Source organism: Perca fluviatilis, chromosome 9 (genome assembly GCF_010015445.1).
Source record: "Perca fluviatilis chromosome 9, GENO_Pfluv_1.0, whole genome shotgun sequence".
Classification (NCBI taxonomy): Eukaryota; Metazoa; Chordata; class Actinopteri; order Perciformes; family Percidae; genus Perca; species Perca fluviatilis.
The window spans coordinates 4,961,902-4,988,705 of NC_053120.1; the positions used below are offsets into that span (position 1 = coordinate 4,961,902).

Below are 26,804 nucleotides of genomic sequence, written 5' to 3' on the forward strand. Positions count from 1 at the left end.
CATAAATATGTGGACTTTGGCTGATTATGCATTCAATTATGCGATCGCATAATTGCGTTTTTCTGGAGGGACTGGTAGTTTCTGCCGCCCCTGTGAGTAATTCTAAGTAATGACAACAACGTTGTCGGCGCGGCCACATGATACAAGCCCTCCGTGATCACGAACCCTCGCCGATACGCCCGAGCTGTGACATAGGTCTGTAGCGGCTTTAACAGCTAGCAACTGACACTCTGTAGCCGATGTCATGTGACCACGTCGGCGGTCTCCTAGTTTTCGTATGATATCATACCATACATACATTTTCCATTTTCCGTTTTTTTTCACAGTCTTATACTCTTATACTCTTTAACGATAAACTGAGATCTTCTTGACTTGATAAATTATCTTTTAACCCTCTGAGGACGACAAAACTTTGACAAAACTCTGACTCACAAAGCGATATTACGAAATTTTCATTTCAGACATTTATTTACTATTTTAATCATATATATAACCTAAAGACTTCGGTACAACTAATTTCAAGCACCGAAACAATTCGTACAACACGTCAACAATTTAAGGTTCGTTTTCAAAAGAGATTTGAGGAAATTTCAAAAAAGCCAACGTCGCCATTTCAGCTTTTGCGCCAAATAATCTCTTTACGCATCACTCGGAGACAGATTTGAGCATCACGATGCGGAAAGCTGAGTTTGTTCTGAACATTTGGACATGCAACACACGGGGATCAGTTATATGCAAATACCTTAAAAAGGGTTCATTTAAGGAGATGTGTGAAAATGCCCTTAGACCTCCTAAACTGACGGACATCATGTGTGTGATTCTCTACCTGAGAATCACACACCTGTGAGAAATCAAGAGGCTGATTGAAGTGCACGTTTGCAGCTGCTGGCGGATGACGCAGAGCTGTGTGGGATTGTTTTAATTAACTGCGACAAGACTGTCATTTAAAACGAGATCAACTTCAGCGCAGCAGTTTTATATCAGAAACCAAATATCAGGAGCAACATGTCCGCTCTGCTTCTGTCCATTGAATGTAAGTCCAGTGTTCTCCCTCTCTTCTGTTTAGGTCACCAGCCTGTCTCTCTCTAACTGTCTGTCTGCTGTTTGCTGCTGAGAAGAGCTGGAACAAGTACTCACACTCAGACCTTTGACTTAGGTCAAAGTATTAAAGTAGTAGCACCACAGTGTATAAATTATCTGTTACACGGAAAAGTCATGCATTCAATTTTTTAATTCAGGTCAAAATATAGGAGACTGTCCTCCCTGAAAAACATTCCCATAGGTCGTTTGTTCAGCAGCAATTGCGACTTATGCTGCGTTCCAGACACGATTTTTAGCCCGTTAAGTTACGACTTCAAGTCACGACTCACAACTTGGTAGCGTTCCAGGCAAAGTCACGAGCTGGCTAGCTAAACATTGTGCCGTTGGCACGGGTTCAGGTTAGGCTACCTAACGCTGACGTTAGCTAGCGGCTACCTAACGCTGACGTTAGCTAGCACTAGCTGATACTAGCAATTTCTAGTCGGCGACATATTTTGGGCTTCATTTAATGAACATAACCCGTAGTACTACGCAGTCGTATGTGTATTTTTTGATTACAATGTGCGGAAATACTTTACGTTGCCGATTTATGTCTATTTATTTCTATTTCTCAACGGTGTCTGTACAGCAGGGGGTCGCCATTGTTGTTTATGCGTGTGTGGGACGTCAAAAACTGGAACTGGGAGTACAACCATCTGGGACGAGTTCACGGGGAGTAAGTTAGGGGTTTGACTGCCGTTCCAGGGCGCTTTCACCGGTAGGAGGCTGTGAAAACACGAGTTTCAGGTTGCCTGGAACGCTGCATTATATTTACGTTTATAGCAACAGCGCCCTCTAGCGGTCATAGTAGTTCTGACGGGAGCAAAGCAGGAAGTAAGGTGACGAAGTATAAGACCGCCGCCAAGTTCAGCGTTGGCGTTCTAACCTCTGTTGGATTTCTGAGGACTATGGTTAACTGCTCCTCAGATCTCTGCAGGGTAAATCCAGACAGCTAGCTAGACTATCTGTCCAATCGGAGTTTTCTGATGCACGACTAAAACTTCTTTTGAACGTACACGTTTTTTTCCCCATCCCTCCTCCGCAGCTCTGTGGAGGAGGGTCTAGCAAAGCGAGAGTAGATTTGAACCCAAACCACAATCTTTATCTACGTAAACCTAACTAAGTAGTTTTTGGGACCTGAACCTAACCAAACTGCGATGTTTCACAACTTTAATGTGTTTAAAACCGCGACGGTGTAAAAATGTCAACTAGTGTAGCGTTAAATGCCATTTTTAAATGTTGTGTTCACCAAAAACTAAACTCCTTTCTCCACCTCTGTACAGGGGAGGAGGCTTCGGAGGCTGATATCTCAAAACCCAAACTGTCTGCATGGCTGGATCCCACTGGAGGTAAGTGAAAATGTGTTTTTTTGTGATTTGTGTGCGGTGACCCTGTAATCATGTCATTACTTGTGCACCCGCAATACCAAGGTCCCTTAATTAGGTAAGTATAATGTGACTTAATCTAATTCGGAGGACAAACCTGTTGTTTATTAACAGCACAGTCAACATCTGCGGCTTCATGAATGCCAGGAACACCTTAAAACTATAAAGTTCATGCTTTCAAAGCTCGGACCGCAGCGACGGTGGCTCTGCAAAATACTCTGTTGAGGGAACTTGTTTAGGCGAAACATTTGCACCCTGCATGAGAAAACGTCACATACAATGTTAAATGAAGTTAACTGTTGACACAATACAGTAACGTGAGCTATTTAAATTAGCTGATCCATGGTTAAACCTCATTGGCTCTTACCAGTGTATCTCCGTGTGTACTTCGTCCACAGTAATCCCACCAATCGGTCCCAAAACGTCCCAGTTAGAGAGGAAACGCCCTAAACATATTCTTTCTAAATCTTTACAATCATTCCCTGAAAGAACTAAGCACATCTGCCTTGTTGAACCATCCAAATATTCTTCAAAACTTGCCATTTTCAGCGTGTAGCACGCTAGCTGATATCAGATGTCAGGCTTTTTCCTGGAAATGTACTTCTGTGGATCCAGACTACATTAAACCCTTCTAAAATAATTAGGGTTAGCACATTTGGGGGCCCCTGGTGGCCCTAAGCAGCTGCTTGCTTACAGTTATTACAGTGCCTCAAATGGGCCGATACTCACCAGTACTAGGGTTAGGGTTAGGGTTTTTGTCCACATGAGTACCCTTACTCATATCTACAGACTGTATATAGTCTGTCTATGGAAAATCAGACATTCAGCACCTTAGATCGAATCGAAAATATATATGAATATATATATATATATATATATCCAAGACACATTAGAATAATAAAGTGTGTGAGTGCCGAATTAGGATACTGGCACCTTTTTTGGTCCACTTCAGGCACTAGTTATTCATCTAGCCTATATATTTCAGCTGCACTTGTTTATATTTGTGTCCCCTGCAGCCCTGACAGCTCAGCCTCATGCGTCCGCAGATCTGCGGACAGACTGACTGGCACGGGTTAGGGTTAGGGTTAGGGTTAGGGTTGATTTTATTAGTGGCAGACCACAGGGCATTCGGAGGAGTAGGCAGCGCTAGCTGACTCTGCTCCGGTCCTCTCTCAGTCATCAGACGGGGAACAGAAACAGGCGGAAGCAGCAGCCAGGGTGCTGATGGTGCTGATGTTTCTGCTGAAGGAGGGGAGAGGGCGGGGGGCAGCTCTGTGAAACGTCAGAAACAACATTAAGGCATTGCCACGTAATTACAGCTCTTAATTTAAGAGAGAAAGAGAGAGAGAGGGAGGGAGAGATTTTATAAAACCTTTATTTTTAAAAAACTATAAACACCAAATCATAAACACATTTTTTTCATTTCACAATAAATAGGGCCACAGAAAATATTGCACCTAAAAAAACAGGTAATTTACACTACAGACAATCACATCCCTACCTAAATACTCCGTCAAATATTAAATCATATCCTACTACAGAACATAATGCATCTTTATAGCGCCACTGTTTTAGGAAATCATCAGTTATTCATTTCCTTATAAAACCTAAAATCAACCCAAACTCTGGCGTTCGCCAAAGAAATGAAAACAGGAAGTGTTTCCTGTCCTGTCCTGTCCTGTCCTGTCCTGTCGTGTCCTCCACTTTATTCTTCCTGCTACTGTAGATGGACATCTATACCTCTCCTACAATCAGGTTAAGTAATTGCCATTTAAAGGCATCAGCTTTTTTATAGCCGGCTCCAAAAATGAAAGCAACCTTAGACCACTTCTCACCAAAGAAGAGAGAGAGAGAGAGAGAGAGAGAGAGAGAGAGAGAGAGAACCCCCCTCCTAACAAAACACCTAGAACAATAGGTTGCTGAAAATAGGTAAATTTGTAATAGCTAAAACTCTGAAAGGGAGAGAGATTTTCTGTTATTTACATATTTCTGTGTACAATTTAACAATTAAATAAAGTGCTAATGCATTAAAATCTCAGTTTGTTTAAAAATACATCATCCAGTAAAATCTTGTGAGAGAGAAAAAAAAAAAAAAAAAAAAAAAAAAAAAAAAGAGAGAGAGAGAGAGAGAGAGCCTGGAGGTGCGGCAGTAACGTCCTGCCTCCCCGCGCCTAGCTGCCGCTCAGCTCGCTGTGCGCGCACACGGAGCTTTGCGCATCTGGTCGTCATCAGCAGCAGCAGCTCCTCCTGCTCAGATGTGACTCAACCAGAGTGGGAAGACAGCTTCTTCTTCTTCTTCTTCTTGAGCTCAGAGGACTTCTTTGAAAAACTTCTTCAAAACGTGTCTCTCTCCGGCAGCAGCAGCAGGACGCGCTGATTTTTTTCTCTTGTTTTGGCGTTGACGCGCGCCGCCGGATGGATTGTGTTTAGGGGTTTGTTGGGGGAAAAAGAAGCCGCTGGCGAGGAGAAAACTTTGCTGAAGTTCGTTTAAGCCCTGCGCGGCTAATCTGGATGTGAACAGAACCGAGTTCTGCTCGGAAGACCCGGAGTCTCTCTCTCTCCCTATCTCCCTCTCTCTCTCTCTCTCTCTCTCTCTCTGTGGCCGGTTTGTGGAGGCGCGGATCTTGTTGGCTCGCTTGTGATTCTTCCCTTTCTTCTTCTTATTACCGCACCGTTTCTTTCTGCCGTTCCCCCACTTTGCGTCATGACTTCTAGCTATGCACATGTAATGGACAGGCAAGCATCGCTATCAAACCGCCTGGAGAGCCCGATCACGTCTAACCTGGACAACCTGCAAGCCAAAAAGAACTTCTCGGTCAGCCACCTGTTGGATCTGGAAGAGGCCGGGGAAATGGTCGGAACCCAGGCGGACGAGAGCATCGGGGAGGCGGGGAGGAGTATGCTGGAGTCCCCGGGGCTGACCAGCGGGAGCGACACGACCCAGCAGGAGAGTAAGTTTAAAAAAAATAATAATAATAATTAATTACAACCAAAAAAAGGAACTGGAACTGAGCAGAAGAGGTCAAAACTTTCACGACTTTTACATCTCGTGAACTAAATATTAGAACTCCTCTCTGGTGTGTTTTAGCGCAGAATGTGAAGACAACGAGTTTCAGTCTCGAGCTGTGTGGAAAACCCTGCAAAATGTCCCAGGAATGTAGTTCTAATGAGCAGCTGAAGACTAAAGTCATTTGTTTTCATTATGTTTTCTGGCGTGTGTCCGCGTGCGGAGAGCGCATGAATGGAGCTGTGCAGAAAGCAGCAGCAGCAGCAGCAGCAGCCGCGCGCATGGAAGGAATCCTTTAGTGAGTTTTGGCAATGCATCATCCCTGACGGCCTCCCCCTCCACTCGGCCATTAATTCACCATTAACACTTTGATGTCAGTGAGGTATGGTGATGTTGGTGGACATGGTCAGTGAACTCGGGGGGCCATAAATCTCTCTCTGATGACCTAAACGAGGCCACATTTTTCTGACCGAGCACGTTTTCATCTTTTTTTATTTAACAGAATAAAATCGATTAAAAAAAAGCATTTATTTTTTAAATACTAAGAGTCACACAACATGAATGCGTCACAAATATGCTAGTTTTGCGATAAGCATCTGTATTAATTTAATGGATAACAAAATAATTGTATATAGTCTTTTTCGCTCATCATTCCTCCGTGTGTGTTTGCGCAAAAATGAGGCCGATCCAAGCCGCGTTTGGTGCGCTAAGAAGCGGATACTCTTCGCTGAGCTGCCGCTGACGCCCCAGACTGAAAACCACAGAGCTAATATTTCCAACTTTATTGTATTAAAATGTGCCGTTACGTGCCTAAAAGTCCGATAAACTCGTCGCTCGCGCTCTCCAAACGCACCGTTGAGAGAGTAAATAAACTCTCCCCCCTACTCCTCCTCCTCCTCCTCCTCTCCTCCGCCGCGGCTGACAGAAACGTTACAGGCTTTAATGGGTGTTATTGTTAGTTTTTTAAAAGGCTAAAAATCGTGTGAGAAATATGCGGGAGGAAGTGGCCGGGTCACGTCGTTAATTCACGGTTATTTTCGGCCTGTCAAACACGTTCAGAATGTCGGAGCCTAATCATTTGTCATAATTACCGCGCGTGTCCTCGCGCACACAATTAAGGAATCAAATAACAGCATCTCAGATGGATCGTATCTTAAACCGACTTTAAAATGAATCAGTCATGTTTTGATGAGTAGAGATATTTGGCGCTTTTATTGCGTAATGTTGAGGAAAGAGTCCGATTTACGCAAAATTCAGAAATAATAATGACATTTTGGAGCCTCTATACCCGCGTGATTAACGTTTAGTTTTTGTGATTTACTGACAGAAATGTGAAAGCAACAGTTATGACTTTTAAACTGAATTTTATTATTGATAAAAATTATTTTATCAAATTGAGGAACGAGATTTACGCACGATTCAAGAATTATGAATAATGGAGCCTCTGATCGTGTAATGGACATTTAGTTTTTATGATTTTCTGACAGAAACGTGAAAGCAACATATGCTCTGAATGACTTTGGGCTATACATCTTGGAAATACTACAAAAACAAAAAATGTCAAAGTAAAATACAAAACATGAGCCTATCATCGTGTATTTAACATTTGCTTTTTTTTGATTTACTGAGAGAAACGTGAACGCAACAGTTGCTCTGAATACCTCTTAGGCATTTTAAATTAATTTCACAAATCGCCATCAATACGAGGCTACATCATGGAGATACTACACGACTAAAACAACATTTCAAAATAAAATAGCAAACATCTGAAGGTATTTCTGTTTCCATTATGTTAGGGATCAGTAACAGGAGGGCTAAGTAACTTTGACTGATCGCTTCTAATGACATCAGTCTAATAATCTCACGTGCACGGTGCTGGCCACTCACAGCTGCAGGATGATGGTGGTGATGATGAGGGAATGGCTTTGATTGGCTGCTGTAAATGTCACCCTGCACGTTTAATTAGACGCTTTCTGAGACCAGACCGCCGCTCTGCACGCGACACACACAGTTCCCTATTTGGGATATTTGGATTTTATATTTGTTTTCCACTTGAAAGAAAACTCCCACTCGGAGCTGCCAGCCAGGACCAAAATGTGATCTCATTCTAAACTCCTTATTTTTTTTATAAATCAAAACAATTTTCCTGTTTTCCTCGGGTCAAATTTGACCCGTTTTCAAAGTTTCTATATCAGAAATACAGGCCAAAAATAGCACGGATGGTTCCACACAACGCTCTCTGCATGGAAACCGAAGGATCACTTCACTGCGTTTAATAAGTGAACTGATTTCCAAACCGTGTCCTGACTAAACTTTGACATGTCTGTTATAAGCCATCAACATACTGTACGTTCTTTTTTATTTAAATTTTTTTTAACTAAAATGATGTATAATTTCATATAAATTAGGTGTATTGACCATGAATTTAGAGTGTAGTAATAGTTTGGAAAGAAGTTGGCTAAGACGGTGTTAACAGAGAATTGGGGGATCGTTTGTATAAACTGTATAAACTGAACTGGCAACATAGACCGGGTCAGTTAGAACCTGAGAGGACACGACCGTGCGTGCTCGACGGGAGGACAACAGATGATAGACAGATTCAACTTTATTGTCATTGTGCAGAGTACAAAGACAACGAAATGCAGTTTGCGTCCAACCAGAAGTGCAAAAAGAGCAGAAAAGTGCAATGTGATATACAAAGTACGGACAGGACAAGAAATCTAGTGCAGTATAGACAGCAGTGTACAGTTGGTTTACAGAAGCTGGTTTAGAGTATTATAAATTGAATATAAATATGTGCAGTGTATTAGCAGTTACCTTATAAGAGCAGAATAAATATGGCTATGTAATATGAACAATGTATGGCCAACATGTACAGATATGTGCAATTTAGCAGTAACATTATAATAGTAGGAAGAATAATATAGATATATGCAGTGTAAAAACAGAATATATTATAAGAAAAGGGTTGCATTGAAAAAAATCTATATTAAAAAAATAAAAGCTATATTTTGCAAACTAATCTTGCATGCCAAACCTGCCGTGCCACGTTTTCACATGTGCAAAGAAAGAAAGAAAGATTTCAAACAGCTCAAGTCAAATATTGCATTAAGATATATTCAATATTTTTTTAATTTTGTCATGTCACCGTTTTTATGCATAACATCGTGCCCTTTATTTACTTCTAAAGGAGTCATTTAAGCATAGGTACAATTATATATATTTAATAAGTCAAATAAAGTCGTCTTTATGTATAAAGCCCATTTAAAACAACATAAGGAGGCAGATATAGAAGATGCATCAAAACAGCAAGTTCTAGGAGAGAATGAATCAAATCAGTAACAGTGATATTAAAAAGAAGAGTGTAGGGAATTCAAATGAGAGGATTTAACAGGAGAAAAGAGGTTTTTAGTTTCGATTTAAAATGTTAAATTGTGGAAATGAATGGTTTAATGTGATTTAATGGGGAAAAGATCGGTCACATGTGGTTTTGAGGCTTGACTCAGGGACTGAGAGGAAGACCATAACTCATAGGAGTAATTTACAAAAGGGGGGAGGGTGGGGTGGGGCAGTTACAACCAGTGGCCAGTGCAATCTAATAATTTCCTTTACATAAATAAAGACATTTGCATCATAAATTGACGCAGAAAAGGCACAGGTTGTTGCAGAAAAAAAGTCACCAGAATGCAGGAAATTATATGATATGCTCCAAATTTCAATTTTGCTCAACAGTGGAGATCCCAAACCCGCCTCTCCCCCCCCCCCCATGTTGAACCCAAAGTTGCGCCCTTTACCATAACTGACTTTATGTCATTTTAATATGTATTTTCATGTCAGTGACACAGTCCCCTCTCCCAGCAGTTTGCTCCGTTTGTTGCGTCACCAAAACGGGCGCTCGGACTAATGAAGTGCGTCATGAGCCTGTAAAACTGCTGCTTTCTTTCCTACCTTTTTTTTTTTTGGGGGGGGGGGGTGTTGGTTGATTGGTTGAGGGGGGGGAGTATGCGCGGTCTCTGGTCAGCCATGTGCGGCTGCCTTCAACCTTTACAGCCGCACTTTACCACACACACATACACACACTCACACACACACACAGACACACACACACACACACACACACACACCAAACTGAGGAAACAAGATGGAAGGCAGAGGAGAGATTTGTATTACATCTCAGCTGAAAAATGGTTCCTCAAAAACCACAAATGTACAATCTGTCGTTTATGTAAAGCATCTCGTCTTTATGTAAAGTAGAGCTCAGTTTAGTTTGAACACACAGAGGTGGGGTAAGGGCGTATCTTTGGGTTCAGCTTGGGGGAGGGGAGCAGAAATTTGGAGCAGAGCATATCCTATCATATCATTTCCTGCATTCTGGTGACATTTTCTGCAACAACTTGTGCCTTTTCTACATCAATTTATGATGCAAATGTCTTTATTTGTGTAAAGTAAATTATAATAGTTTTTTGGGTTGGGTTGCACCTGGCCAGTTTTGATTATTGGCGGGGGGTTGTAACCCCATCCTCTCTGTAAATTACGCCTACGTGTGAAGTAGAGCTCAGTTTAACACACAGAGGTGGGCTTTCTTCTAATATTTTTTACACAATTTTCTGCATAAAGCAGATACTGCAGGTACACGTTGAGATGAAGAGGTATGGCAGGAACATGTTCAGAAGAACACGTTAGAATCCAAAAATACAAACAGAAATGCACCTTCTGAAACTTGAACTCCTCTGACAAGTTTGACTTTGCAGATTTAGATTTTGCAGGCCAAACTTAGTGCATTCATCTGTTGTTGTTCCACCCTGAGGGGGGGTCAGGACCACCGCAGAGCGGGAGGCAAGATAAACCCCAAAGGTCAAAAAAAGGATTAACAGGATTAGGAGAAAGGAAAAAAAAAAAAAAAGAATCTGCTTCACCAAAATGCTGTTTACTTTTCCTGATTGTATTTTTTTATCTTTAGTTAAATCTGAATACATATGAAGTGATTTTCTAAAAGACATCCCTACCTCCCCAAACACACATAACCACGATGAAATCAAGACAAGTACTGAAATAGAACTTTCACTTAAACTAAAGCATAAAACGTCAAACATAAATCCATAAATCCTGTCCTTAGTCCTGTATTTGTGCGTACAAAACACAATAAGAAAAGCAGAAATAGTCAGTGACATAATACATGATGCTCAGGTGGGACAAAATAAAGCCTGAGGAAATATTTCAATGATTAAAAATAAATATAATAAAAAAAAACACAAGGGGTGAGAAAATATTATTGAAACCAATGACCCTTTTTTTAAAGGTTTTATTTTTTATATATCTTTTATATATTTTTCTTGACGTTTTCTACCCTTTCCCCCAGCTACCCCCAGTATATACACCCCTTAAACCTACTTATTACCACAAGTTTTAAAATTTATTTTTTCAAAATTCATGGTCAATAAACCTCATTTATATGATTTTTTGGGGGGCTTTTTCCCTTTTATTATACAGTGACAGTGGACAGGCTAGAAAGGGGGAGAGAGATGGGGGGATGACACGCAGCAAAGGGCCACAGGTCGGACTCGAACATTATGAAATATTTTGACAATTAGGAAGACTTTTGTCAGAGTTTAGTCAGGAAATGGTTTTTAAACCATTTAAACCGATTATTTTTTTTCAAATGCTGTAAAATATAATATAACATCCGGAATTCAATGATATTGCGAAGAATTTCGTATTGAACCAACCGTGTTGTGTTTATTTTTTTGGGGGGGCAATTTGGTTAAAAAAAACATATTTGTTGTGTAGAACCTTTGAAACACGGGTCACGTTTGAGCCTGAGGACAACAGCAGGGCTAAGACACAAGCCAACCAATGACGAGGCACAGTCTGCTTTTATTAAATCCAGGCTATCAACATACTATATATTATATATTTAATAACTACATTTAGGAGGAGTGATACTATATATCTTGAAGATGTTAAACTACATTTAGGGGGAGTGATACTATATATCTTGAAGATGTTATATTCATAGAAGATAATACATTATAGATAATATTTCAGAATGAATGACATCATCTGTTTGTGGTTCTTAATGTTGACCTGCCACTTAATGACCATCACTGCTGTATATTTTATATTTTTGTACATTTCGGAGGAATGCATTGTCTGCCTTTCACCCGTCCTAACTACCTAAGAGCTAGGGCGGCACGATATATTGATTTTTTTTTTTTTTATCATCATCGCAGTATCAACAATTAACACATCGCGATACACACTCAGAGATATTTTGTATCAGTAAAAACTGCACTTTAAAATGTTCTTTTTTTTAGTGGTGCCTTTTATATTTAATTCAATGTTCAGTGAAAGAAGGTGGGAAATGATTTCCTCTCATTTGTTATAAATTCAACAAGCAATTTGTTGTATTTTACACTATAATACCTGTTTATTTATCGCAAGTAATATCGTTATATTCAACAACATTATCGCATATTTTCCTCCTATCAAGCAGCCCTACTAGATAGATAGATAGATAGATAGATAGATAGATAGATAGATAGATAGATAGATAGATAGATAGATAGATAGATAGATAGATAGATAGATAGATATTTATTTTTTATTAGTTTATTTGTCAGGAACCATGCACAGTTCAGGCCCTGTACCAGAGTTAGCTATACAGCTAATTTACATCTGTGGTCCCACAAGATAGATAGATAGATAGATAGATAGATAGATAGATAGATAGATAGATAGATAGATAGAATTTTAGGCATCCAGTAGCTTAGACAACCATAACACAACAAACACACATACACACATATAACTCACATACATACAAATCACTCCCAGAAGTTTAAAGAGTTAACAATTCATGAAGTGATTACTAAGGTCTACTAGGAGCCGCGTGCAGCCGTAGCCCAGCTCCAGTTGTGATGTCAGGGCCTATACGTCAAGGGGCAACGGCACCACTTCCTCTCGTCTCTACGGTGGCAGGTTAAACACGGAGAGAACTTGCAAACCCCCGCACAGAAAAGACCCTGCCTGGCCCTGCCCGGCCCGGGGATCGAACTCTAGCAGCTGTGAGGACGCGGTAACCACTGGGCCTGCCGTGTGCCGTTGTGTACGCAGAGCCCCGAGCACCTCAGACACTTCGGCTGCAGAGGATCTGAGGGAGCTCAGAGACGGACGCTCACTGATTTAACACGTGTGTTTTCCTCTGTTAATTAAAATTAGACCTGTTTTCAAAATAAAATGATATCAGTATAATGGGTTTCTTCAACCTAATTGCCCCCAAAATAACAGAGAGGCGTGCGTGTACGTTGGGTTCCATACAACGTTCTGCGCAGGCAAAGTTAATCATTACTGCCATTGTATTTTGGGCAGTTTTATTCAATTTTATAGTATTTTGAGAGAAAAAAAATGAAATGGTTTTAAAACAGCGTCCTGACTAATCTTTGACATACCAGTCATTGATCATCCATCAGCATCCTCTGATCAAAATAATTCATAATTTCCTGCTTTTTATAAACTCAAAAATGAGGTATAATGTCATTTCAGTTAGGTTTATTGACTATGAATTAAAAAAAAAATATATTTTTTCAATTTTGACCCTGAAGGACAACAAGTTGACGGCCAATAGGAAGATACCGCGAGGGTTAAAAACATCTCAACATCACTTCTAGAGCTGATAGAAAATGACTTCAATAAACAGGAGTTCTATGGTTCAGTTACAAAGAACCAGAATGGGTTTTGTTTCACGCAAAAAGTATGTTAATTTCTTTCATATTTTTCTGTAGCTTTTTTCTCCTATAGCGAAAAACTGAATAAGTTGAACTGCGGTCCCGAGTAGATATTGCTTTATTTTAAGGGGTCAATCTTTCCTGTAAATTTAGAGAGAAGAAGAGTTTACATAGTTCGCTCTCAGCTGATTGGCTGAGACTGCAGTGGAAGTTGTTCTCTCATTGGACAACAATGAGACACACTTGTGTGTGTGTGTGTGTGTGTGTGTGTATGATCACCATCTTTTTCTCTGTGAAAAAAGACAGTGTGTGTGTGTGTGTGTGTGTATGATCACCATGTTTTTCTCTGTGAAAAAAACCGTGTGTGTGTGTGTGATGATCACCATCTTTTTTCTGTGAAAAAAGACGTGTTTGTGTGTGTGTGTGTGTGTGTATGATCACCATCTTTTTCTCTGTGAAAAAAGACTGTGTGTGTGTGTGTGTGTGTGTGTGTGTGTGTGTGTGTGTGTGTGTGTGTGTGTGTGTGTGTGTGTGTGTGTGTGTGTGGAATGATCACAGTGTTTTTCTCTGTGAAAAGACAGTGTGTGTGTGTGTGTGTGTGTGTGTGTGTGTGTGTGTGTGTGTGTGTGTGTGTGTGGATGATCACAGCCTTTTTCTTCATGTGAAAGTGTGATTTTGCGGTCTTGTTGGTTCCACCCTGCAGGAGCATTTAGTCTCAACATTTAGACACACGATGCATCTGGAAGGTGCAACACGGATTATATATTTCTGTTGTTTGTGTGCTTGTACGTGTGTCTGTCTGTCAGATCCTTTGGCTGCAGAGTCGAGGAACAAGTGGTGTGTATGTGGTGCCGATCCAGGAATTATTTCAAAGGATCTTTAAATGTAAATGTAAATGTAAATGGACTGTTTTTATATAGCGCTTTTCTAGTCTTAACGACTATTCAAAGCGCTTTAAAGAGTCAGTTCACTCAAATAACAAGAAAACATATATCCTTACAAGTGTTATTTCTTCTTCTTCTTGTGCACACTGTGGCTCCGTCTGCATTTCTCTGTTTTACTTAGATCATTTCTTTAGATAGATCTAAATAAAATAGAGAAATATGAAGCCACTTGTTTCTTACTTTCAAGTTTACTTCCAGTGATCACTACAACTCTTTGTGTTTGCGTTCATTTGTTAATATATTAAATTTAGCTTTTATTATCTCCGCCAACGAGGCGATGTTTTCGGTTCGGTTTGTCTTGACTGTCAGCAGGATTACGGAAAAACCGCTTCCCTGATTTTCTGGAGACTTGGTGGAAGGGTGTAGCACAGGCCGAGGAAGAACACCTAAATTATTGTTCACTTTCGCTGCTACGTCGTGAGATATAGGGCACGGGCTTGGCGGAGGTCTGCGCTCGCCGAGTGTCTTATAGTTTGTCTGTGTTTTGAGATAACTGTCTCTGACATTTCAGCCTCCGCGATAAAGATGAATAAGATTTAGTTGCACAAAACTTGACTGAGGATAATCCACAGAGCACACTTGAAATGAGCACCGCACATGTGTCTTTTATTTTGATCTTTTGGCTGAACACAGCGATGAGGCTGGGCATTTGTTGTTGCACTTCATTATTATCAAAGGGCACTGAGACTGAAAGTAATCCTCATAAAAGTAAACAAGACAAATGAGGATAAATACAGGAACATTATTAAAGGAAATACTGTAAGACAGATGAACATGTTCAAAACTTACTTTTTAACCGTGGGAGAGATTTCTATTTTAGTCCCTCCACATCAGATAAAAATGGTTGCCATAAGAGAGATGGAACTTGTCAGTCAAGCCTTTAATGGTGTACTTAATTTTTTCTAGGTGTAGAAATAAAAAAATTAAAAATCCAGTGGATATTGGATGGCGGAGATACTTGCTTCCAATTTAACTGGCTAAGGTGTCGTGGCAGGACATTTTTTTGACATTTTCACTGTCATTTTGTGTATTTAAAAAAAAAAGAATTATGTAAATGAGTATGGGATTGAGAGACAGACAGGAAGTGCAGAGAGAGAGAGAGAGAAAAAAAAAAAAAAAAAAAAAAAAAAAAAAAAAAAAAAAGAGAGAGAGAGAGATGCAACTAAGGTCAAAGTTCAGGTTAAAAAAATAGGGGCGTTGGCCGCCACTTTGAATCGGTAGAAATCTGCATCCAAATACACAGAGGATTGTGTACTCAGTGGTGTAGCCTACGTGATATGCAGGTATATGCAGTATACCCACTAAGAAAGCTCCAGGATTTCCATAAACCCACTTAAAAATGCCCAATGACACGCAAAAACATCTTTTCCATTATATTTCAGATATATTTTGAATTGTCATCTGTGTATTTCTTCTTCACATAGGCTAAATAAAGGGATTTCCTCCGTAAATTGGTGCATAAAAGTGTGTCAGAATACAGGAAATGAAGTCGTTGATGCTCAAAACTTCCCTGGGGGAGGACACCCAGACCCCCCACTATGATATGCCCCCCCCCCCCCAAAAGGCAGATATATATACAGTACAGGCCAAAAGTTTGGACACACCATCTCATTCAATGCATTTCCTTTACTTTCATGACTATTTACATTGTAGATTCTCACTGAAGGCATCAAAACTATGAATGAACACATATGGAATTATGTACTTAACAAAAAAGTGTGAAATAACTGAAAACATGTCTTATATTTTAGATTCTTCAAAGTAGTCACCCTTTGCTTTTTTTGATAACTCTGCAAACCCTTGGTGTTCTCTTAATGAGCTTCATGAGGTAGTCACCTGAAATGGTTTTACCTTCACAGGTGTGCTTTGTCAGGGTTCATTAGTGGAAGTTTTTCCCTTATTAATTAAAAAGCAAAGGGTGGCTACTTTGAAAGAATCTAAAATATAAGACATGTTTTCAGTTATTTCACACTTTTTTGTTAAGTACATAATTCCATATGTGTTCATTCATAGTTTTGATGCCTTCAGTGAGAATCTACAATGTAAATAGTCATGAAAATAAAAAGGAAACGCATTGAATGAGAAGGTGTGTCCAAACTTTTGGCCTGTACTGTATATAAATGTGTAAGCAGTATTTCAATGCTCCTTCAAAGTGACCGGTATCCTATTGCGTTGTTTAAATATTAAAATACAGAATATCTTTGAAATGTAACATACAACAGGCAGAAGTATAGATACTAGGGACTTCCGTAAAAGTTGAAGTATCAACTCCATTAAGGACAAAAGCTAAGGCTGTGCCACAGGGGGCCTATAGTGCACTACCCCACCTCCACAAAAAAAACATTTTTCTAAAGACCATAAACTGATCATAAACTATAATGTTAAAGTGATGGTTCGGAGTAATTTACCCTAGGGTCCTTTGCACCATGACCTCGAGCCAAACACCCCCCCAGAAGCTTTTTTCACCTGGGTCTAACACTGGGCGAGTTAGCGTAGAGTAGCGTTAGCCGCTGAGTAGCTTAGCCTAAAACGTGGCTAATGGACCCACGTTTGTATCTCTTAAATGACCCCACTAATAATGCCCGAAATGATACCAAAGGTCTACACTAGTATATATAGGTTATGCTCTCATAAAACGATGGATTGGAAAGTTTGTAAGTACACCAGAAGTTTATGAACACTTGCCTGCTCTCTTCTGCTCTCTGTTGCTGCTGCTGCTGCTGCTACCTGCAGTTAGACGAGTGCTTAGGGCCGTCTATAAATTAGTACACCGAAAAGAGATACAACTAAAATATGTATTAATTTAATGATTAAATAAGGTAATGTCTCCAAACTTACCTCAATTATTACTTGTCTCCTGCTAGTTATATTACAGCACTTACTTTAAAAAATAAGTTAAATTAAAAAATATTTTTGTTGCATCTCTTTTCGGTGTTGTAATTTGTAGATGTCCCTAAGCACTCGTCTCACAGCAGCAACAACAACAGCAGAGAGCAGAAGCCAGCAGGCAAGTGTTATTTACATAAACTTCTGGTGTACTTACAAACTTTACAATCCATCGTTTTATGAGAGCATAACCTATATATACTAGTGTAGACCTTTGGTATCATTTCGGCATTATTAGTGGGGTCATTTAAGAGATACAAACGTGGGTCCATTAGCCCCGCGCTAAGCTATTCAGCGGCTAACGCTACTCTACGCTAACTCGCCCAATGTTAGACCCAGGTGAAAAAAGCTTCTGGGGGGGTGTTTGGCTCGAGGTCATGGTGCAAAGGACCCTAGGGTGAATTACTCCGAACCATCACTTTAACGTCCAACCATTTCGAAAAATTCTTCCAGGTACGGCCAGGCATGTAGAAGGGTTGGCTGGTCTTCCTGGCTACCAACCTCCTCGCTGGTGCTTGGTTGGGACATTTCGCTCGAGTTCTCTTTGAGTCTCTACCACGGCCGTCTTCGTACTAGGCTACAGACGTCTGCTATTTGTGATTTGTGTCATGTGCAGGTGCGATGGATCGCGTACAAACCAATAGGGTGTCGGAATGGTAAATGGTATATGGTATATGTTTATACTTTTCATCCAACCACAATCAAATTCACTCTCTCCGGATGCCGCGATTTATCTGGATGGTTTGGGGTTTTTGAGTGGTTTTTTTGAACGATGACCAGCCGAACTGAAATAGGATTAACAAGGTTATTTTTAAAATGTAAGGTGTAGAAAGTACAGATAATTGCGTGAAAATGTAAGGAGTAGTAAAAAGTCTGCTGTAAAATAATTACTCCAGTAAAGTATAGATACCCAAATTTTCTACTTAAGTAAAGTAACAAAGTATTTGTACTTCGTTGCTTGACAACTCTGTTTCTGATTGAGGTCTGACGCAGCAAACGCAGCGCTTTCAAGCCGAGGAGAGGACTTTGTTTCCCGGGGAAAATAAAAGACTTTCACCCAGGAAACGTTTGTTCCTCGGGAGTGTTAACCCTCCGGTTGTCCTCGAGCCAAATTTGACCCGTTTTCTAAGTTTCTACATCATAACTTTGGGTTTCTTTCAACCAAAGTGCTCAAATATAACACGAATGGTTCCAAAATATTGAAATAGTTTAAAAACAGTAACGTTATACTGACCAAACTTTGACATAAAGTATACCCGTCTGTGATTATCCACTCGCACACATCTTGGATCTTAACAATTAGTCAAAATAATTCATAATTTCAGCTTTTTTTAACTCAGAAATTAGATATAATTTCATATAAATGAAGTTTGTTGACCACTGAATTCCAACAAGAAGTGTAAAACCAGTGGTAACAAGTTGGGATGAAGTTGGTTAAGAAGCTGTAACGCAGAATTGGGTGATAATTTATACTTTATGTTTCATAAACAGGTAACGTTAAAACAGACTGAGGGACAACACAAGGGTTAAAATCCAAACCACGATCTTTTTCCTAAAGTTAGTCGGTTTTGGTGTCTAAACTGAACTGTCGTCGACGCTTGCAATCACTTGTTGTCTGCTAAACTCAACTAGCAATGACCGCTGAAACGACCCGACAGCACGGAGCTCTGTGACCGGGCGTCAGTCACCTCTTTTCAAAAGATATCATATGAATTGGTGTGCATACATTTGCGTACGATATCGTACCAAACGTTTAATCAGAATGCGTTGTTTTATGGTAGGCCTACTAGTCGCCAGACCTTCCTCCACAGCTCTGCAGAGGAGGGTCTGGCTAGTCCACACAGCATTCTGGGATGGGAGAAAAAAGTGCGCTCTGGTTTTTTGGCATTTCTTTAAACCAATCACAATCATCTTGGGCGGCGCTAAACACCGAGAAAAGCCACGGTGCCTCTGCAAAATAGCCTCTGGAAGGAACTTGTTTTGGTGGAACGTGTACGTTCAAAAGTAGTTTTAGTCGTGCAACAGAAAAGTCAGATTGGACAGATAGTCTAGCTAGCTTTCTGGATTTACCCTGCAGAGATCTGAGGAGCAGTTAACCTCCCAAATCCACCGGAGGTTAGAACGCCAACACAGAGACAGAGGAAGGAAACGGACTTCTGGACGAAAATTAGGGACATCCGGCGGACTTTCCGGCGGCACCGGAGCGATATGAAACTTTGTTGCCGATAGAGACTGTAGGCCTACCTTCTCTGTAGCTACAAACTAAAAGCCCTCGCAGATGTTCTAAAAGTTCTCCTTCTTCCTCCCCTTGTAGATGAACAGATGAACACGGAGGAGAAAAAGAAGAGGAAGCAGCGCAGGAACAGGACCACCTTCAACAGCAGCCAGCTCCAGGCTCTGGAGCGAGTGTTCGAGAGGACACACTACCCCGACGCCTTCGTCAGAGAGGACCTGGCCCGCCGCGTCAACCTCACCGAGGCCAGAGTCCAGGTGAGCAAAACAACAACACATTCAGGGACTTTTAGGTGTGTCACTACCCGATGTGAGTTGAGTGCAGATGTGAGTTGCGCATGCGTCACTTTGCGACAATTGCTGTTAGCCACAGAATAATGAGATAGGTACATTACATAGCGGTAATTTATTATTTAGCGTAAGGCATCACATTTTCACGGCGTGATCCCTGATTTCAGTTCTAGATTAGAGGCTGAAGTAGCCGACAAGAATCTGCTAACGAGAGACTTTTGTAATATAACTTTGTACATAACGAAGTTCGTTCACTGCTGGCTACAAGTTAGCAATCAGACACAACAAAGGCTGTCCCTTGAATGGGGTTTTGAGCTAACGTTAGCTATCAAACAATCATAGATAGCTGAACCGTTTTTTGAAATGATTTCCATCTTCTGTTATTGTTTGTAATGAGAAAAGTTTATTATTTTATGGATTTCACAAATTTTAGTATGACACGGATCCGGATCCCTTGGCGTTATGCCGTAAACCGTTTAAGTCTGAGAATGCGCAACTCACATCAGCACTCGACTCACATCGGGTAGTGACAACACATTCAGGGACTTTTATTTTGAAACGTCCTCCCCTCTTACAAAACAGATGCCTCGATCCTGTGAAGGTTTTTCCTCCAGTAGCAGTGACAGCTTTAACCTTTGATCATAGAAAAAGAAGCTAAAAAACTCAGATCAGATTTGAAAGAAAGCCGAGTCATGACGCAGGAAGAGACCTGTGGGCGTTAAACTACTTCCAGGATTTTGATGCTACAGCAAAAATCATTCTTTTCTGCGCACGCCATGTAGCTCAGTGTCCTACCACTTGGCCACCTTCGATTCCAACCCGTGGCCCTTTACTGCAAGTCATTTCCCCTCTCTCTCCCCCATTCCTGTCTACAACTGTCCTATCAATTAAAGGCAAAAACAGAAAAAGATTCTTGAGGCTTTGGCACCCTGTGGGACCGATTAATGATTTATTAAATGTCTATCAATCAATCAGCATTTACTTATATAACCCTTTACAGCAGGGATGTCAAACATATGGCCCATGGGCCAGAACCGGCCCGCCAAAGGGTCCAATCAGGCCCACTGGATGACTTTGCAAATTGCAGAGAAGTAATTCATTCCAATTCCAAATGTACCGCTTCAATCTCAGAGAATATGCGAGTTCTTTTTCCGTAAATTTACGACTTTAATCTCAGAGTTTTTTCTCTGAATATTAACCCTTTCTTTATGGTCCGTAACATTATTATTTTTTCCTACAACGGCTGTAGAACGCTGACAGAAACTCTCAGATAAAGTTTCTGATCTTTCTGGAGTGGTTTACTGGTCTGGCCCACTTGAGATCAAATAAGGGGGGATGTGGCCCGTGAACTAAAATGAGTTTGACACCCCTGCTTTACAGCAACCAGCAGGTATGTAAAGTGCTTAACATCTAGGACCAAGAATAAAAACATAACGCGCCGTAAGATCAGAAAAGGTAACATAACAGCAGGGGAAGAAAGGGGCAAATGTCACAGCGCTACTATGTATTCACAGTCATTCTAAAAAAATTTAGTTTTGAGGGTTAGATTTAAAAAGAGCTGCGTCTGTAACGGTGTGAATGTCCGGTGGGAAAGCTGTTCCAAAGTCTCGGGGGCAGCAACTGTAAAAGCGTGATCAGCCCCACGGTTTGCACCTCGACTTTGGGACTTCTAAAATAAGTTCATTGGATGACCACAATGACCCGTTGTTCTCACGAAGGGTTAAGATCTGGGTCAGATACGCCGGGGCGTGACGGAGAGTTATGAACAGCTGAGTTTGTTTGTTTGTGTGTTTGATCAACAGAGCAGCAGAACCAGCCGGTTATTGGAGAGAAGTTTTCTTAGAAACTGGAGCACATGTAGTCCCAAAACAGGACACGTCTTCCTCCATCATCTGTTAGCTCTTATACGCTTTTACATTCAATCCTACTTAATGGCTCCTACTTATCAGGACATATTAACCAGCGTGTGTGTGTGTGTGTGTGTGTGTGTGTGTGTGTGTGTGTGTGTGTGTGTGTGTGTGTGTGTGTGTGTGTGTGTGTGTGTGTGTGTGTGTGTGTGTGTGTGTGTGTGTGGTGGTGGTGTGTGTTGTGTGTTTTTTTTTGTTTTTTTTTTTGTGTGTGTGTGTGTGTGTGTGAAGAACCCATGACACTACCCACAACCAAGGGCATAACTTTGGGTTCAATTGGAGGGGCTGGGGGGTAGAGATCTCCAACTATCTAGGGAGGTCCCAGGACATGTATGCATGTTTTTTTTTTTTTTATAAATCGATAAAAACATTGAAAAGAATTGTCGAAAAAAAACTCGAAAAAAGAGACAAATGCGTCCAAAGGCGACAAATGTCGGAAAAAGCAACAAAAAGTTCGAAAAAAGTGCCACAGACTTCGAAGAAATTGTCCAAAAAAACTCTATAAAGGAAGACAAAAACATCCAAACAATTGTCAAAAAAAACTTAAAAACGGCGAGAAAAATGTTTAAAAGATTGTCCAAAGAAAACTCAAAAAAGGCGACAAAAACTCAAAAAGCAACACTTTTTTTTTTTTTGAGGCAAAAACATTGAAAAGGAACAAAAACTTTGGCTTTATTTGACGTATTGACATACGGTACACCCAATGTATTTTGCGGGGGGTTTAAGTGTCCTTTCCCCAAGAAAATGTGAAGTTTTTTAATAAAAGAAAATGCAATTTGTGTCTCCTTTTGGTGCTTTCTGTTTAGGACCGTTATTATCACCATATCAGTGTCTGAAATGTTGGAAAAGCTAGAGCAGATAATACATAAATAACCCTCTAAAAGCGTAAAGACAAAACTTAAAGCTAAAGAAGTCCAACTACAGTCTTTAGATCTGAGGAAAGTCTTTCAGTTACAGTCATTCGGCTTAGTTGCTGCACCTGAACCTCATAATGGCGGGGAAATCCCTGCTATTCACATGTTTATGTTTTGTATAAGGAGCTGATAAGAACGTGTCAGCGCCTCACAAACACGCTCACATGATCTCTGATGGAGGGGAGTCTGGGAGCACTTTTGGAAACTCCCCAAAGGGGCTGGATGTGATCACCAAAGTGGATGTAATGATGTCTAATTTCTTCAGCGGTTTACAGATCAGTGATAAACGCCAAATGTGCAACACATGATGGCGGCAGCAGAACAGGAGCTAAATATGACGCAGTCATCGGCATAATGAGTGATATCACTCACCCGAATGTCATCAAGTGAAGAATCTAGTTATGTTCTAAATGCAACTGGAAGTTTTTACTGATATTTGTCTTTGGGAAATTGTAGTAGTGGGCATAGGTGTAGATTACAACCCCCTCAATAATCAAAACGGGGCTTTTTCCGAATTTTTTGTTCCTTTTCAATGTTTTTGCCGCTTTTTAAAAAAGAGTTTTTGTCGCCTTTTTTTTAGGTTTCTTTGGACAATTTTTTCAACATTTTTGTCGCCATTTTCAAAGTTTTTTTGGTCGTTTTTGTCATCCTTTTTCAGTTTTTTTTTTGGACAATTTTTGAGTCGTTCGCTTCGAAGTTGTTTTTGACAATTTTTTCAATGTTTTTATCGCTTTTAAAAAGAAATACAGGCATACATGTCCTGGGAGCTCCCTAGGTCTCAACCCCCCCCCACCCCCAAATGTTTAACCCAAAGTTACACCACTAAAGTTACACCCTTGGTAGTGGGTAGTGTCATGGGTTCTTCATCCAGACACACACACACACACACACACACACACACACACACACACACACACACACACACACACCACCCCCCCCCACACACAAAAAAAAAAAAAAACACACACACATATATAGTGTCTTAACTGTGCACCTTACCTTTGTTTTTTGCACTACTTATTTTATTTCCTGTTATATATATGTATTATTTGTTGTATATATGTTGGCACTGGGAAAGGAGTTGCTTTTAGGCATTTTTAGGCATTTTTAGGCATTCTATTCTACACACGCACACACACACATGGGTGTAGATTTGGGGGGATGTAGGGGACACATCCTCATTAATATTTAGAATACCCTCCAATAAAAATAGGAATACTTTTATTCCTACAAACTACTAGAACTGCTAGACTCCCATCGACGCAACAATGCCTCCAGTAAAGTAGGAGCAGTCTGCAAACTCAACAGCATCGGTTACGATCTGACAGAAAATGGAAAGAAGATGAATCAACTCTGCACTGTTTCAGCCATAGATGTAATTTACAGGGGGGAATAATCCATTCTGGGCTCTTTTTTTTTTGCCCTTTTGGACGTTTTTGTCACATTTAAAATGTGTTTGTTGCTTTTTTCCGACAATTTTTTCACCTTTTTTTTAGGGGTGTTTTTGAGAAGTTTTTAGAGCCAATTTTTTTCGCACCTTTTCTGATATTTTGTAGCCTTTTTTTTGACAATTGTTTCAATGTTTTTGTCTCCTTTCTGGTGTTTTAATCCTGAGTTTTTGTCGTCTTTTTTTTTTTTTTTCAACGTTTTTGTTCCTTTTTTCCAGTTTTTTTTTCTACAATTGTTTCCATGTTTTTGTCGCTTTTCTCAATCCATGCAGAGATGTCCTGGGACCTCCCTAGATAGTTACAGATCTCAACCCCCCCAATGTTGAACCCAAAGTTAAGCCCTTGTTTGAAGCAGGAAGTACCGTGACATTTCCAACATAAATCGGGGTGTAAAAAATCACCAGAATGCAGAAAATATAGTGTTCGATGCGCACAAATGTGACATGAGTCTAACAGACGAATTAGAAAAGCTGCTTTAGTTTCTGTATTAATTATGAACGCTTTAGTGCAACTGAAAATAACCTTTAGTTCCACTGATAAAGAACCGAGACTGAGATATTATTACATATTTTACCACCAAACATAAATGAAATACAGTTGAAGAATGAAATAAGTGGAGGAGTTTGTCTAACCAGCCAAAAGCCTGAATATAAAGCCTTTGATGCTAAAACAGGGGAACGCAAAGAAGATTCTTCTGATTAGTTAGTGAGTTTTTATTTTATTTAAAGGTCCAGTGTGTAACGTGTTTAGTTGTTCATTATCAAAATCTGTGTTGCCCGTTCATAAACTTGTCCTTTTTCATGAATATTTAACATCACCATCAATTCCAAGTATTCCTTTTGGCTTGAAATTTAACATTTGCATTTGCATGAACTGGGGTAGACGCTCCATATTCATGCTCCATCTTGAAATACGTTAGCCTGTAAGGGACATACAGGACATACTGCTCCGCCTTTTGCGTTTTCTCTGTCACATGATAACCTCACAGGTGCTGCTAATGCTGCTAATGGGTATCGTAGCTTCCCGGCCCCCGGCAAGTTTGAAGAAAGAAACATGGAGGACCACACGTATTCAAAATCCAAATTTCAGGAACAGGAGTCTTCTTCTTCTTCGCCCAAAAAAAAGAAAAAGGATATTGAAAAGAGCAAGAGACCGGCTTTTTGAAGCGTGAAGGCTACCGTAGCTGGAATACGTACTTTGAACTGCGTGGTGAGAGAGAGTTGATTGCGATATATGATCTCAATGCTAGATGGGAGAAATTCCTACACATTGGACCTTTAATCATTTTTCTTTGTCAAGAACAATACATACAGGTGGTGTAGGACTTCTAGGCGCAGGCTAACTTTCAGTCCGTTTTTAGGAATGACACGCATGGTAAAACACTATAAAATAGACATACATACAAACTAACAACTGAAGCAGACAACCATGCAGTCACAGATGCATAAAAACGGTAAAGCAACCACGGAGCGGCAGCCACTTACAGTACACTCATAAAGACCAACGATACAGCCGACTGAGGCGGCAACCTAGATTGTTCAAAGCCGACAATTAAAGCAAACAGTCACATAAATACATTAATCCTCCGGTTGTCCTCAGGTCAAATTTGACCCATTTTCAAAAAGTGTCTTCATATATCAGAAATGTGGGTTTCTTTCAGCCAAATAGCCTAAAATGAACATGGATGGTTCTATGAAACGTTCTTCTCAAGTAAAATGAAGGATCAGTTCACTACTTTCATTGACTTTTTGGTATTTTATTCAATGTTTTTGCATATTTCTGCTTTTTAAACAAAAAAATTAGGTTTATTGACCCTGAATTCCAAGAATAAGTGTAAAACTTGTGGTATAAGTTGGTAGTAGTGGGGGGGAAAAGCGTCAAATGTAAAAGTATCAAAAATGTTGAAAAAATTACAAGTGACAATCAGTCAAAGAAAGCGACAAAAAAGCAACAAAAATATCCAAAAAGCGTCAAAATCTTTTTTTTTTTTTAAGTGCTAACATTTCTTTAGCTGGGAGGACAACACAAGGGTTAAAAACAACAGTGAAGTTTGCTGAGTAGTTTCTTCATGTAGACTCTGTGTCTGTGTCTCCACTGTCACTTTCAAATCAAGACAAAAATGCCTGAAAAACTGTAAAAATATGATTTAAAAAAAGACACAATGTCACTCACAAATAGAAATAGAAATCGATTCTTTTCCAAAACTTGCAGAAGTGAGTGTGTTTTTCTCACCCTGTGGCACCTAACTATGTAATAAAATGACTGAATTGTCATAACTTATATCCAGTAAGAATCACTGTTGACTCAGATGGAAAAGAACATTTCATTGAGATTGAATCAGTGGTGTAGCCTACTTGATATGCAGGTATACGCAGTATACCCACTAAGAAAGCTCCAGGATTTCCATATACCCACTTAAAAATCCCCAATAAAACATAACAACATACTTAACATTATATTTTTGATATATTTTGAATTGTCATCTGTGTTTTTCTTCTTAACATAGGCTAAATAAAGGGATTTCCATCGTAAATTGGTGAATAAAAGTGTCGGAATACAGGAAATGAAGTCGTTAACGCTCAAAACTTCCCTGGGGGAGGATACCCAGGGCTAAGGGACTTCACTTTGACGCGTCTTTGCCCGGTAACACCATACCGCTTACCATCTGTTGTACATTTCTGAGTTACATTTCCAAGAAATGAAACCTGTGTCACACGTTGGTGTTTTCAGTCAGCTAACACAACACGGACACTTTACATTTCAGAGAACAAAAAGCAGACTTTCTTTGCATTATTACAGGTTATTATTACAACATCATCAGGTTTAAAAACACAACGACCCACCTGAAAGGTTTTCCATTATCGGTAAAAATGTAAAGACCATATCCGTCAGGACAGGTTTTATTACATTTCCGATCAGGTTTTTAGGAAGTTATTACAATTTTGGGTGCTACAGCCCCGAGTTATGTAAGCAGAACATCCAATAA

General features: G+C 40.1%; 1 protein-coding gene across 12 annotated transcripts in view; it reads left to right on the forward strand.

The window, feature by feature from the left end:
• Positions 1–4,657: 4,657 nt before the first annotated feature.
• prrx1b (paired related homeobox 1b) overlaps positions 4,658–26,804 on the forward strand; it is a 33,882-nt gene continuing 11,735 nt past the window's right edge. For 7 of the 12 annotated variants that reach the window (XM_039812512.1, XM_039812514.1, XM_039812513.1 and 4 more), the window contains exons 1-2: positions 4,659–5,416; positions 19,341–19,516. In XM_039812512.1, the coding sequence (XP_039668446.1) occupies positions 5,170–5,416; positions 19,341–19,516 (423 nt within the window). In that variant the 5' untranslated portion in view covers positions 4,659–5,169. Of the gene's footprint in view, positions 5,417–19,340; positions 19,517–26,804 lie in introns of all 12 variants that reach the window. The other 5 variants (XM_039812509.1, XM_039812511.1, XM_039812510.1 and 2 more) reach the window with 2 other exon arrangements.